General features: G+C 40.3%; 1 protein-coding gene and 1 non-coding gene across 3 annotated transcripts in view; both read right to left on the reverse strand.

Moving 5' to 3' along the window:
• Positions 1–660: 660 nt before the first annotated feature.
• Positions 661–801, reverse strand: LOC117959919. Its single transcript, XR_004660031.1, has one exon. It is a non-coding gene; the product is annotated as a U4 spliceosomal RNA (small nuclear RNA).
• An 8,851-nt stretch (positions 802–9,652) lies between these two features.
• The window catches only part of fbxw2 (F-box and WD repeat domain containing 2), a 22,267-nt gene continuing 16,476 nt past the window's right edge, over positions 9,653–15,443 (reverse strand). For both annotated transcript variants that reach the window (XM_034896493.1, XM_034896494.1), the window contains exons 5-8: positions 13,796–13,929; positions 13,557–13,643; positions 13,307–13,476; positions 9,653–10,269 (exon numbers count right to left, since the gene is read on the reverse strand). In XM_034896493.1, coding sequence (XP_034752384.1) covers positions 9,981–10,269; positions 13,307–13,476; positions 13,557–13,643; positions 13,796–13,929 — 680 coding nt within the window. In that variant the 3' untranslated portion in view covers positions 9,653–9,980. The remainder of the gene's footprint in view (positions 10,270–13,306; positions 13,477–13,556; positions 13,644–13,795; positions 13,930–15,443) is intronic.

The raw sequence follows: 15,443 nt of genomic DNA on the forward strand, positions 1-15,443 counted from the left end.
TTGTTTAGCACTCACAACAGACATGGTGCATCATTTCTTCAACCTCAGGGGGTGTACAGCCGTACAAGAGATGCAAGTTATTGGATTCTTGACCAAAAAGTATGCCTTTCCATGAGCTCACATCCTCACATGAAAAATACATAAGCCATATGAAACATGGTCCATATGTTTTCAATGAGTTATTGCTGGGCAAATGAAGCCTTCAGTCTTTGTCAGACACAGTGTTTGTGATGCATCTACCTGTCACTCAAAGCCGTCCAATCCTCGATAAAACAGAACTTTAAGCCTTAAAACTATTGAAAACAATTTATTTTAACCACTATTTCAATGTGATGAACAAGGAATTTGTCTGTAGGGACCAAACCTGTTTTGTTGTACTAAGCTGTGAGCATGGTTGCTTCTGCTGTACATGGGGGCATTTCAGAATGGAAGTCAATGGTGACTGAATGACTTTTGCAGCCAGCCTCAAGCGGCCATTCTAGGAACTGCAGATCAGGCCATTGCATAATGCCTTGAAAGTACTACACCCTTTGGATAGAGTAATTTGATCATTCTGCTGAACTAGCACAACATTTGATAAACACATTTAGGAAGATGCTAATAGTTCTCAATTAATTGATTATTGTCGATTGGCTTTTTCATTTTTTACAGAAGGAAAAGTCTCCCATGAGACTAACAAAAATTGCCAGAGCTGACTATATTTCAAGTCATCTCGGCGGGGTATTGGGTTAAGTTTTCAACCAGCAATAATCACGTCTCAGTAGAACCTCATAGACTATGCAATTGCCGCTGCGAAAGGATGCCTTGAGGTTCTCCAACATTAAACTGGACCTTGTTTAGCACTCACAACAGACATGGTGCATTATTTCTTCAACCTCAGGGGGTGTACAGCCGTACAAGAGATGCAAGTGATTGGATTCTTGACCAAAAAGTATGCCTTTCCATGAGTTCACATACACACATGAAAAGTACTTAAGCCATATGAAACATGGTCCATATGTTTTCAATGAGTTATTGCTGGGCAAATGGAGCCTTCAGTCTTTGTCAGACACAGTGTTTGTGATGCATCTACCTGTCAATCAAAGCCGTCCAATCCTTGATAAAACAGAACTTTAAGCCTTAAAACTGTTGAAAACAATTTATTTTACCCACTATTTCAATGTGATGAACAAGGAATTTGTCTCTAGGGACCAAACCTGTTTTATTGTACTAAGCTGTGAGCATGGTTGCATCTGCTGTAATTGTTGGTTTTACGACCCTTAAGTTTTACGTCTAGGGGATGCTAGGAAGTAACATAAATAAATCATAAAGTCAAACTAAGAAAGGAGAGCTAACACGTTTAAAAGAGATATATACATATATATGGCTGTGGATGATGAAACAAAAAAAAAATGTAGATAATAAACGGTAACCCAACCAATAATAGAAGCTGTAAAAAACGTCAGGGGCCTGTTGCACAAAACTAGGATAAGGGATTAAGCCGGGATATTCAAGTTATCCTGGATGAATTTAGCTTGGACTCGGTTGCACGAAACCGGATTAAATTAAGCCCAGCCAAGTAACCCTGGAGATTTATTCCTAACAGCCGGGTTAAAATTAATCCTGGAGTCTCATGTGTCAAATCAGCTGCCGTCTGATCCGAAATAAACGTGTTTAACAGTTATTCCGTTGTCTTCTGCATGTGTTCTGCTTTATTTTTATTAACATGTATTAGCCTACTTGTCACTATTGTTGTCGCGAGTTGGATTTAAACCCTACTACAGTTGTTTAGATGGTTAGGAATGGTTGCACTGGCCCCCTGATGCGGAGTGGGACTTTTCCCGGTGGGACGGTAGTGTGTAGAGGCTGCCTGATGTGCGGCCGCTACCCGATGGCCGCTGCCCGCTGGCAGACATGCGAGTCGCGTCAGTGTCCACTCTCTCTGTAAAAGTAGAGATGATCAGCGCAGCGTCTGTGGTCTCAGCTTCAGGTTACAGGACGCGCTCCGAAGATTAAGTGTGACGATATTAATGTAGAGATATTCCCAGATGATAAGAATGGCAGACTGGTCAGAGATCAATAAATTCATGATTTCATTTTCATGTTGCTTGTCTTCTCTAATAAAAGGGGAGTTTGTGTTACTCCTTAATAAGTGGGCCCAATGTTTTTTTATTATAGCTTACATTGGTTTCATAACCTTCTCCATTATTCTCACATCACCGGACTAATAACATGGCCTTTATACAGTAGGCTACGTATGTAGTGTAGTTTGCATTCATCACACCGGGAACACCACAATGCTTCTTAATCTTTTTATTTTGGTGCGGTCACTTCTTAGAAGAATAAAAAAACAGGAATATTGATTTACATAAATAATATGCTCACAGCGTGTATTGAAGTCACTTACTTTTTTCTAGTTGTTGTCCCTTTCTGGTTTTTCTGTGTGAACATTAATTGTACAAATAATTTTGAATATTTTAGAGATTTGTGCATGGTTGTAAAACATATTCTCACGTTGTGAATAAGGGTTTGAAATTAAGCGTAAAGTCCATGGTCCATTTTCTGAGGAACATTAGTTCTCTCTGCTCTCTTTTGAGGCAAAGGCTATATTTTTTCCCCTTTTTGCATATTCTTCCCCTCCTCGTTACTTTCCAGTAGAGGCTGCTGCTCATTGGGTGAATTATGTGGCGCATGCGTCTTCTCAATTCTTCATCATTAAATCTGGGATCGATACCGTGGTCTATTTGAGAAAGCCGTGAACGTGCACTTATCCCAGCTATCCACACCTGGCTGGACATAGCTTCACTTGTTCATCGTTCATCGTACTAAGCCAAGCTGCGCTTATTCACTTATCCTGGATATCTTTATTCTACTTTTGTGCAACAGGCCCCCGGTCTCCAAGGCCAAAACAACAAACAAAAACCCATACTTCCTGAAAAGAAAATGGGAACTGAGCTACAGCGTCAAACACAAAATACGCAGTGCTAATCTCACTGACTACACACAAAACAGAAGAAAAAGGGGGTCAAAACAAATGGCAGAGAACCCTTACCAGCTTCAAGTAACAATTCAAACATCTCCCATATTACATGCACCAGCAGGCAGTAGTTCCACCAACTACTCCCAGCATGACAGGAAGTTCTGGCAAGAGGAAGGGGGAGGGTCTTAGACCTGGGAACCTTTATGCAGCCTCTCTGATAACCGGATTGAAAACACCTGTGGGTGATCAGGCACTCAGGAGTGGCAGACCTGAAACACTGAAACAAAACAGCTCTCTTCCAAAAAGAGGCCAAAGCAGTATTAGAGAACGTAACAGTGAGAATTTCAGGATAGAAGTCGATGGTGACTGAATGACTTTTCAGGGACAGACTGTAGTCCATTGTCAAGCAGTCAGGATGAAAGTCAGCCCCTCCAAGTCTGAAAGTGCAGGATTGCTCCCATCAGGTGGGGAGTCAGTTACTGTCCCAAGTGAAGAAGTTCTTGTATCTCAATATCATATTTAAAATAGTGCAACTTGTTCCAACACAAAAAACGCTATGCCAGGGCTGTAGTACTCGAGTCCGGTCTTGGACTCAAACAACAATGATCTCAACAATGAGATCAAATTAATTACATAAACATTTAAAAAATGTTTTATTAAAATATGCTCAACTATACTTTTTAAATACTGATAATAATTTGGAGAAAGAAAAACAATATCAAAAAGAAAGCCCAGGGATTGTTTTTCTTGGACCAACCAGGAGGTGAAGCTGCTACTGAAAAGCATATTTGCTTAATCGATAAGACTGACTTAAGTGGGTGTCAGCGCTTGTGTCCAGCGATCCACCTTTCTGTCTAAACAGACTATAACGCAACCCTGCAGTTTTCAAACTTAAGCGGGGTAAGAAACATTTCCAGATGTCTTTGTGTAGGTGTTGCATAAATGCCAGAGTAGTGTGGATACATGGCCTAAATATAACAAAAGTTATGCGTTGTTTAAGGAAAACAGTATTAAAGTGGATATAGTCCAAGAAAGACAAAAGTTTTACATCAGCATTGAGTATGTTCCTACTGTCAAAGAGAGCTTTACAGTGACAGTAGGATCACTTACCTCAGGATCCAGGAATCAACGAAAACATCAAATGGGGCTAAAAGAGTTAAACATTTGAATTAAAACATGTATATGCATTAGTAAAGACAATGAAACCTGTACTCTTTTTCTATCTATGTTGTTTCTTCTTGCTGACATAGTGCCATGATTTGACTGAACCATTTAATTGTATTACTCAGTGTCAAAAATGAAAAATAAAAACAAGCATGTCTTCTGCCCGGTTTCCCGAAAATCACAGAATTCCACAGACAGGGAGCGCTCTTGAACCCCCCACAATCTCTGAAAGCACAACTAGTCGATCACGAGTGGCTCAACAGGTATATCTATAGATAAACTCATCTTTCAGAAATTTGACTGACTGGGTTGACACTTCAGCGTGAAAAATCGGAGGTGTGGCGTGTGAGCGTGTGAAACCAGTCAAATGCGCGTGTCTCACGGCCAATGCGTGAGAGTTGGCAGCCCTGCTGTTAGACATGTTCATTTTTGACAAAGAGATTTTAAACTGGATTCAGTCAGATGCTTTGTTGTGGATTTGAGTGACAGTGAACACAGTATATATGCATATATTTGTGTGTGCATATACACATGTGTGGGTAGTATTTGATCCCCTGCAGATTTTGTACATTTGCCCACTGAAAGAGAAATGATAAGTCTTTCATTTTAATGGCAAATTTATTTGAACAGTGAGAGACAGAATGACCAAAAAATCCAGAAAACACATGTCAAAAATGTAATGAATTGATTTGCATTTTAATGAAGGAAATGTGTAATTGACCCCTCTGCAAAACGTGACTTATTACTTGGTGGCAAAACCCTTGCTAGGAATCAGAGGTCAGACGTTACTTGCAGTTTCCACCAGGTTTGACACATTTCAGGAAGGATTTTGTCCTAATCCACTTTGCAGATCTTCTCCAAGTCATTAAGGTTTCAAGGCTGTTGTTTGGCAACTGGAACCTTCAGCTCCGTCCACAGATTTTCTATGGGATTGAAGTCTGGAGACTGGCTAGGCCACTCGAGGATCTTCATGTGCTTCTTCTTGAGCTACTCCTTTGTTTTTTGGGTCCTCATCATGCAGGGATATCCATGTACAACCCACAATGCCCTGGTCGAGGGAAGGAGATTCTCACCCAAGATTTGACGGTATGTGCCCTCGTCCATTATCCCTTTGATGCGGTGAAGTTGTCCTGTCCCCCAAAAGCAAAATGTTTCCACCTTCATGTTCTAATCTGACCACAACACTTTGACCCAGTTGTCCTCTGAATCATTCAGATGTTCATTGGCAAACTTCAGATGGGCATGTGTATATAAATGTGTGTGTGTATATATATATATATATATATATATATATATATATATATATATATATATATATAGACACACACACAGAACAGGCCAAAAGTTTGGAACCACCCTCTCAGTCAATGTGTTTTCCTTATTTTCATGGCTATTTACATTGCAGATTATCACCGAAGGCATCACAACTATGAATGAACACATGTGGAATTATGTGCTTAACAAAAAAGTAGAAATAACTGAAAACATTTTTCTTATATTCTAGTTTCTTCAAAGTAACCCCCCTTTGCTTTGTTTTGATAGCGCTGCAAACCCTTGGTGTTCTCTCAATGAGCTTTATGAGGTGGTCACCTGAAATGGTTTCACTTCACAGGTGGGCCTTGTCAGGGTTAAGTATAGTGTCAAAAAAAAGTGATGACAACTTATAGTTTAGTGTTTTGAAAAATGTGATAAAGAGTTTTAAGTATTTCAAAAAAATTAAAGTAATAGTATGTTTAAAAACAAAGGGATAAAAACTTGGTATAGTTTGTACAAACATATAACAAATGTAAAAACATAGTATAGTATGCTGAAAAAAGCAATAAAATCGTCATAGTATGCTATGTCGGAAAAATTCATAGAATGTGGAATAACATTAATAAAAAAGTCAGAGACCCATGCTACACTCAAACGCATATTCCAGTTGCCATCATCTTGTCCTCCGTGGGTCAACAAGACTGATGCTGCCTTACAAGCCTTGGCCAAGCTGGCGGCCATACGAGAGGTGTGGGATGCATGGGCGCGGCGGCTGTCTCGCCTCTACAACCCGGGAGCCGACGTGACATTGGACGAGCAGCTAGTGCCTTTTCGAGGTGTTGTATTTCCTGCGCAATGTGACGTGCATCAACTATGTCACCTCTTATGCACTGGCCCAGCGGTGGCTCGTCAAGCGGCGGCTCACCGTGGTGGGCACGATCCTCAACATATCCGCCTACAACAACTTTGTGCTCTGCGAGGATGCGGAACTAAGTGCGCTGAGAGTGCACAGCAAGAGGAAGAGGTGTCAGCTTTCCCGAGAAAAAAGACCACAAAATACACTGTGTGCGGCGGTTGCAAGAGCTACATCTGCCGGAGCTGCATGCGGGCCTGCTGGGGCGCCAACTGTGTGAGATTGTAGCCTCTTGGCCCGCGTGGACGAGCCACGAACAAACCTTGAATCTGTTTTGAATTTTTTTTTTTAAACAGTTGACAGCAGTTGACATGAAATGAATGCACATAGTAAGAAAGGTTCTGGGACACAAAGTACAAAGTCGCCGCAGCAACAAGGCTAGTAGAAAGATGACAGGGTCCCCGGGACCCGAAGTATGAGGCCCACATGGCAGTGGTGAGATGTAAGTATAATCGCATGATAAATAAACCGAGGGTCTCTGGTATTTGACATTAAATGAAAGTGGGGTCCCAGGTACCCCAAAGTTAGAAATTAGTCATAGTAAAAAATGTATCATATGCACGACATATGTCGTAAAAGTGACAAAAAAAGTCATGGTATACTGTGTTGAAAAAAATTATAAAAATGTCATAGTAGGATATAGTAGGTTGAAAAAAAATTGAAAAAAGCCATAGCATAGTTTGTAAATTAGTCATAGTATAGTATGTCGAAAAAAAGTCATAGTATACTGTATGGAAAAAAATGACGATAGCCTATAGTATTGAAATAACTGGAAAAAAGTCATAGCATAGCATGTTGAAAAAATTATAAAAAGTCGTAGCATATAGAAATTAGTCATAGTATAGTATGTCAAAATGTGTCATAGTAGAGTATGTCATAAAAGTTGATTAAAAGGTCATAATATTGTATGTTGAAAAAATTATAAAAAGTCATTGTATGGTATGTCAAAAAATGATAAACACATTGTTTAGAACACCAACTGGTACTAGTCTATGCTAACCGAGATGACGAATACAATTGCATTCAAACCGGTGGTCGGGACAGGTGGATAGTATAGGGACTAGTAATCATAAAAGGGTTTAAAAGAAGACAGAGTACAGTTTGTTGTCAGCGGGTACACAAAGTAGAGCTATTTGGACCCACATTGCCATCCCTAAAGCATTCCTTATGATCATGATGCTGGTATACGTTTTAATGGTGGCATGATCAATTACACAGACAAAACTAGGTGCATTTGCTACTTTTATTCATTTGAAGGACTGCAATATTGAAGCTGATTGTACGTTAATGCAGGTGAACAAAGAGCTCTGACAGTGCAATAGAAGGTTGTTGTGAAACAATAATGTGGTACTTGAATCCAACAACAATTACCTCTGAATAGATACATCAAAAAAAAACTTTTACGTCCCATTGAAAATTCTTCCTGGCCCATTTCAGTTTCTCACTTTATGTACATATTACTGTATTTTCAGAGATTATTTTTTTTGATTTGAAAAACCTAACCCAACAACAGTCTGCACATCTGCTGTTTACTACGCCCCATGTCAGAAACGGGTTACAGACTGAATTCAAGAAAAACAAATTTGCCTTAAATGAGGTTTGTTGCACATGAATGCATTTTAATCTGTGGTGATCTGTGGCCTGCCTAATGCAAAGGAAGACAGCAATGAATATTCAGTTAAGTCATGGAAAAAAGTTTAGTTTTATAAAAGAAGAAAACCAACTTGAGACATGATGTTGAAACTGATGCACAGAACCAGGCGTGGTTTTACAGTATCTCTCAGAAAAATCACCCATTCAAATCTTTTAAGTCTACAATTGTCATTTTGCACAAAACCAACTGCTTGCCAAGTCCCCTCCTCCGCTGTGCAATGCAACGAGGCCTTAAGAAAAGAACACCGGATGTTTTACACAGTCACTGATTCAATAAAAGCAATTCACTGAGCAAGTCATGTCAGGTAGATAACTATAAAAGTTCAGACATCCCAGACTGTTGGAGCACAGTTATTCTGAAAACTTCAACGTAAAAGAAAGATTTTCAATGCAGCCATCACTTTACTGCACTTCACCGGAGTTATCGAGGATTTCTAGTTTGTAACATTAAATTAACTGAAACATGAAACCTCACATTGTTTTACATGGTACAGAACAATGAACCAAACCACTTCAACACACCATTCAGTTCCCAGCTTTCTTAGGGATGATCTGTAAAGACCTTACGTTCATCTACCCTGATGTCAAAGGAAATCTTCATTATTTACAGTGACTGTGTTTAAGGCGAGCCTGCTTTTCTTCAAGGAAACCGATGTTTCAGCAAATGGGCTCAGTGATCAGCGTGGCGTTGGCCTGACTTAGTCTGATCCTGATCAGGAAAAGGTCAGTGTCCAAAGTTGGTGCCCAGTTTCTAGACTATGGATTAAAAAGTAACCTGAACCCTGCAGTATGTTCCTGTGTTTTTGTGTCTAAGTGACTGATAGGAACCACTATCTGTGACATTGTTCCAGTATTAAGAGAGATTTCTGCAGACAACAGCTGAGAAACAAGCTACAATGGGAGTTAATAGTGCAAATCTCCAGCTTGTATTAATGTTAATAAAAGTGCTTGTTTTGCAGCTGAAAGGCTCAGATTAATAGTGTCTACCTTTCTGGTAAATAGTAAGATCCTTTTTTAAACATAAAAAGTATGTGAAATGGCGTTGGCTAAAGCCACCAGTCTCCAGGTAAATGAACAGTCCTTTTAACCTCAGGTGCTGAACAATGAAGCCAATGTGCCAAAACTGCAGCTCCTTGAATGCCCGCTCGAGGCCACCTCCAAAAGTGAGCGAGTCCTGAATGACCTCTATGCTGAAATGCCGACACTTACAGCAGAACTTACCATGTTAACTACAGCTTAGTACAAAAAAAAAACATGTAAATAAACTATAATTTTAGCATCGTGAAATATACTTAATTCAAAGTCAACCGAAACAAAATAAAACTATGAAAAGCTGTTTTGGGTCGTCTTTCAACTAATACAACCATCACAACTCTAGTTTTGGTTGACATAATACATAGTTTACATATTTTACCAATATGACTATATGTTGGCTCTATACAGGCTAAAAGTATTGCTTTTTTAAATGGAGTCTGGTGGGTTTAGTGCTAGCAACTTCTGAGCCGTTTCTGGGCAACCGGAAAGGTCTCAAGGAGTTTTAAAGATTTACACAGACAGCCATAACAGACATTTGCACTATTAACTTCCATTGTTGCTTGTTTCTCCGCTGCCGCCAGCTGCGATCTCTCTTAATCCTGGACCAATGTCAGATTATTGCTCCCATCAGTCACTTACACAAACACATGGGAAAATGGGGTTGTAAAAAAACAGTAGTTACCCTTCAAAGGTGACTGGTACAATGCCAAACGGATCAAAGAGCAAATCTGCCAAAAAACACTTACACCTCTACGTTCAAATATTTTACAGGAGAAATTCTATTGTTGTGTTTATTTTGGAACATTTAATTGTCAGAGATGTGTTGATCTAGCACACCAGTGATACCAGTAAATCCATCATATTTCTTAGTTTTCCATCCGTGGAAGTCCAGGTGGGTGTCTGGAGTGGGACTGTTTGAGGAAGAAACAGATAAAAACAAAATGCTTTGGTCCATGCATGATCTATGTTGGCTGTTGATATATTTCAGAGCGTGCGTGCGGTCTACCCGTTCTCCTTCCACAGTACTAAGTGAATGCTATGGTCCGGCATGCTGGTGGCAAACACCAGTCCAGAGTCATTGTCCCCATCCAGGCCGTTGAGCCAGGAGGTCACACCGGCCAAGAAGCTGGATCCCCGTTTGGACTTCCTGTAGGCTGGCAGAGGCCAGCGGCCCGATATGGCCTCTGTCCTCAAGTCCATCACATACAGGAAGTGGTTGTCGAAAAGGAGCGCAAACACCTCGCCAAAGCTGAGCAGGGACAGGTTAGCTGGGTCCTGCGTTTTGATCACCCTAGGAACATGAAAACATGCGGTTAATAGAACACTAGAAATAGGGAGCAGAGATCAGAATCAGAATGGTTCTTCTTAATAAATGATTCTAGGAACATGAAAACATGCTGTTAATAGAACTCTAGAAACAGCATCAGAATGGTTCTTCTTAATAGATGATTCTAGGAATATGAAAACATGCTGTTAATAGAACTCTAGAAACAGCATCAGAATGGTTCTTCTTAATAGATGATTCTAGGAATATGAATACATGCTGTTAATAGAACACTAGAAATAGGGAGCAGAGATCAGAATCAGAATCAGAATGGTTCTTCTTAATAGATGATTCTAGGAATATGAATACATGCTGTTAATAGAACACTAGAAACAGCATCAGAATGGTTCTTCTTAATAGATGATTCTAGGAATATGAAAACATGCTGTTAATAGAACTCTAGAAACAGCATCAGAATGGTTCTTCTTAATAGATGATTCTAGGAATATGAAAACATGCTGTTAATAGAACACTAGAAACAGCATCAGAATGGTTCTTCTTAATAAATGATTCCAGGAATATAAAAAACATGCTGTTAATAGAACTCTAGAAACAGCATAAGAATGTTTTTTCTTAATAAATGATTCTAAGAACATGAAAACATGCTGTTAATAGAACTCTAAAAACAGCATCAGACGGGTTCTTAATAAATGATTCCAGGAATATGAAAACTTGCTGTTAATAGAAGACTAGAAACAACAGAATGGTTCTTCTTAATAAATTATTCTAGGAATATGAAAACATGCTGTTAATAGAACTCTAGAAACAGCATCAGAAAGGTTCTTCTTAATAAATGATTCCAGCCGTATCAGACCGCTGTACTCATCTGGCAGGTGCTGTTACAATAATAAAAGGTCACAAAGGAATTTATTTTGTAGTCTCACCATCAAATACCTAATAAAAACCAAAATGACCAGAAACATGAACACCTGGACAAACATTGACTGATCACAACAACCTAAAATGCCAGGAACATCTTTGGGAAACATTTATCTGACATGTACTTGGATTTCTTTAGTTTGGCCCATGTCCCATCTACTACCGTGGAGGGGGTGGGTTTTTCGACCTATAATACAGCAAGCCACAAGGCCATCCATATGTTTTGGCATCCAAGCTGTCCCTCTTAATATCCAGTCTAAGGGTCAACAGAGCAGAGACGCTAGCGCGACGGGCCACTGAGTCGCCGCTGTGTCTCTCCGTGTTGCTTGGAGTCGTGAGTGAGTTACTGGGAACAGGGCTGCGCGCAGAGTAAGAGGAGAGAGAGGAGGAGATACTAACACAGGCACGGCTTTAAAGACGAAACGGGTCATGTAACGCAAAATTAAACCATATCTATATAAACAACATTGCTTCGTTTGTGGAGAGGCAGCGGATGCGACCTAGGGAAAAAATAATACTTACACCCTAGAGCCCTGTGAGCTAACAGACATTAACTAGCACCCTAGAGCCCTATGAGCTAACAGACACTAACTAGCACCCTAGAGCCCTGTGAGCTAACAGACACTAACCAGCAACCTAGAGCCCTGTGAGCTAACAGACAATAACTAGCACCCTAGAGCCCTGTGAGCTAACAGACATTAACTACCACCCTAGAGCCCTATGAGCTAACAGACATTAACTAGCACCCTAGAGCCCTGTGAGCTAACAGACATTAACTACCACCCTAGAGCCCTATGAGCTAACAGACATTAACTAGCACCCTAGACCCCTGTGAGCTAACAGACACTAACTAGCAACCTAGAGCCCTGTGAGCTAACAGACAATAACTAGCACCCTAGAGCCCTGTGAGCTAACAGACAATAACTAGCACCCTAGAGCCCTGTGAGCTAACAGACACTAACTAGCACCCTAGAGCCCTGTGAGCTAACAGACAATAACTAGCACTGGTCACCACTGTTGTCAGAAAAATAACACAACGGGACAAAATGTTGCGTTTACTTGTAAACTGGTAAACCTTAAAACCAACATATAACCGACTGCTATCTGTTAAGTTTTCCTCCCGTTACTCTGTCCTCTGGGACTGTCTCCATCTAGAAACTAAGCTGTGCGGTGCAGGGAACAACTCCAACTGGCTCATGATCAGACAGTGGTATACGGAGCGGTAGATTGGTTTTCCAAAACAAAAACAAAAAAACGGAGCGTTCTATGAATGGAATGACATGTTTAAAATATTGCTCCATCAGGCAAATTTGATCGTGGGAAGCTAAAACCGTGGTTGTGATTAAAATTCAATTAATTGTGCAGGCCTATGAGCCAATATTATGTTGAAAGAGCAATTTAGCACCATCACAGCTCAAAGCGGTTGTCAGTTTTTTGCAGGGATCTCTCATCATCCATCTCAGCTTTATCATACAGATGGCCACACAAGCATAGTCACAGCTTGCTTATCACCCATGCTTACCTGGGACCAATAGACCAGAAGCTGCACAAACCTGAGCCAGAACTCAAACCTGGACACTGAAGCTAGCCAATTTGAACAGATTTATAAATGTATTATGCCATTTTAAAATGTTGTACGATTGTATTTATTACTGTCACACACCTTGTGATTTTTCTGAACTATAAAAAAATCAAATGTGCCAATCAAATGTGCCTTGAATGTCAGCTGGAGGCCGGCTCCAAAAGTGAGTCAATCACCATTGACCTCTCTGCTGAAATGCCAAAACGTACAGCCCAACTAACCATGTTTACAGGTCTGGTGTCTACAGACCTGTAAACTAGACCTAGCCAGATAGCTAGATAGCTAGCTCAGCTTTGAGTGACAGGTGGGTGCGTCACATGTGGCCACTATAGACTGTGGGCTTCATTTGCCCCGCCTTGGATTCAGCACACTCCCCCTCTTTGCATCTCTTTGGTTTAGATGGGAGTTAAGCGGAGTCAGCCAAAGCAAAGACGGCAACGGACAGAGCCATTGTGAATGGCCTACTTTGAGCTTCACGTTTCAGAAACCTGTAGGTGACGTGATGGGGACTAGGACCAGCTACAGGGCAGCCATATTTTTTACCTGAGAATCTCAAAACTGGCAAAGTCCCACTGATAGACTCCGAGGTCAGAGCTGCAGACGATGTAGCGTCCGTCAAACTGCAGGCGAGGCTGGAGGCTGATGCTGCGGTCCTCGGACACGGACAGCGTCTTCAAACACTTGCAGTTGATTTCTCTCCCTAAAGGCCAGACCTGCACAGGAAACACAATATCAGGTAAAGTAGCTCACACATGAGACAAAGACAAGAGACAGCTGGAGACAGGACCATTACCTTAATTTCATACTTATCAGCACTTAGGAGGATATAATCCCCAGGACTATGCACCATAGATTCCACCTCACTTTTCTGTAGCAACACCTGATGGGAGATAACACCAAGCACTGCATTATGCTGATCTTGTCACTTTAGTTTGGGACTGCTAACACATGGCATTCATAACAAAAGGTCTGTATTATCTAAAACTATGCATAATTAAGATCAAAGTAATTTCCTAGAATGAGTTGGCTGACCTTGGTGACCCACTCGGTGTGTCCCGTCAGAGTGTTGAGACACGCCCCAGCAGACAGAGCCCACACCTTCACCGTGAAGTCCGCCGAGCCACTGACCAGCACGTCTAGTTCATCGTTGTAGTCCACACTGAACACTGAGCACACACAACAAGGTTTTCAAAAGAAGATTCATCAAAATGCCATTATATCAAATAGGCCTGAACCATTTGGTGAAAACATCTAACTGGGATTTTGCGCCAGCTATTGCAATTACGATTTGATTCAAAACTTTCTCTTAAAAGTTTAGCTGAAGTTCCATATTCCCTGTGTAACAGGTAAAACATGTAATGGAGCATTAGAACATGAAACACCATCAAAACTGCTCTATAATCTTATGCAAGGATGAGAACAAAGGATATGAGATTTGAAATGGCAGCCATTCACATTTTTCTTTTAATAAGCATGGGACATTGAACAGTCAAACAGAACAATTATCACAAAAGATAAAGTTATATAAATAAACACTTTAAATAAAAATATCATTACTTTTCTGTAAACTGATATGTCTGACTTGCAGCATCTACACCTGGCACCTTCTACCATCATGGTAAATAAATTAATGAATGTAAATAGAAGGTTTCTGGAAACAATCTGCAATGTGTAACATTATTCCAGCATTTGAACAGTAAATTTAATAGCAAAAAGAGGAATAAAAACGGTTAAACAAAACATTCAACTAAATGGTGCACAGCCGATTTATCACGATCTCCACGATTAACTAATCACAAATTTTCCAAAATCAATTTGACAGCGATTGATAGTTTAGGCCTGACATCAAATAAATAAATGTGTTTACAAAATATATCATACACAAATTTGGAAGGAGCATCATACACGCATACCGTTTGCTTTTCAAGCATTCAAATTATACAGTTCAAGAGAATAGCAGTAGGGATGGACATTTCCCAGCAGTAACACCATTCATTCTCCAGGAAAAGACGCTCAGTGTCTGGAGAGCGCTCAGTGTCATCTCTGGCCTCCGTGATTGATCTTTCCAGTCTTCAGATGTTGACGGAGCTTTCAGGGTCCCTATTAGCACTGGTTTTATAACAAAAATATTGCCAAAATCTGCACTTTTTGCACCAGATCCTCCACCGTGTGCCAGTCAACTCTCCACGATAAGTACAAGCTTTTTTATTTAATGAACATGAGCGCTATTGCGCAAAACCCCAAATGGCTTTTATTTCTATTTGAAAACCAATCTAAAGGTGAGGTAAGGTTACTGCTGTGTTGTGCAATGGTTTTATGAGCAAAAAATGTGTTGGGAAATTGGTATTTGTTCTCCCACTTAAAAATCATGGAGGGTCTGAAATTGTCATCGTAGGTGCATGTCCACTGTGAGAGACATAATCCAAAAAAAACAAAAATCCAGAAATCACAATTTATGATTTTTTAAACTATTTATTGGTATGATACAGCTGCAGATAAGTATTTGAACACCTGTCTATCAGCTAGAGTTCTAATCCTCAAAGACCTGTTAGTCTTTCTTCAAAATGTCCCCCCCCTCCATTTATTATCCTAAATTAGATGCACCTATTTGAGGTTGTTAGCTGCATAAAGACACCTGTCCACCCCATACAATCAGTAAGAATCCAACTACTAACATGGC

The sequence above is a fragment of the Etheostoma cragini genome, chromosome 16 (assembly GCF_013103735.1).
Source record: "Etheostoma cragini isolate CJK2018 chromosome 16, CSU_Ecrag_1.0, whole genome shotgun sequence".
In the NCBI taxonomy this organism is placed as follows: Eukaryota; Metazoa; Chordata; class Actinopteri; order Perciformes; family Percidae; genus Etheostoma; species Etheostoma cragini.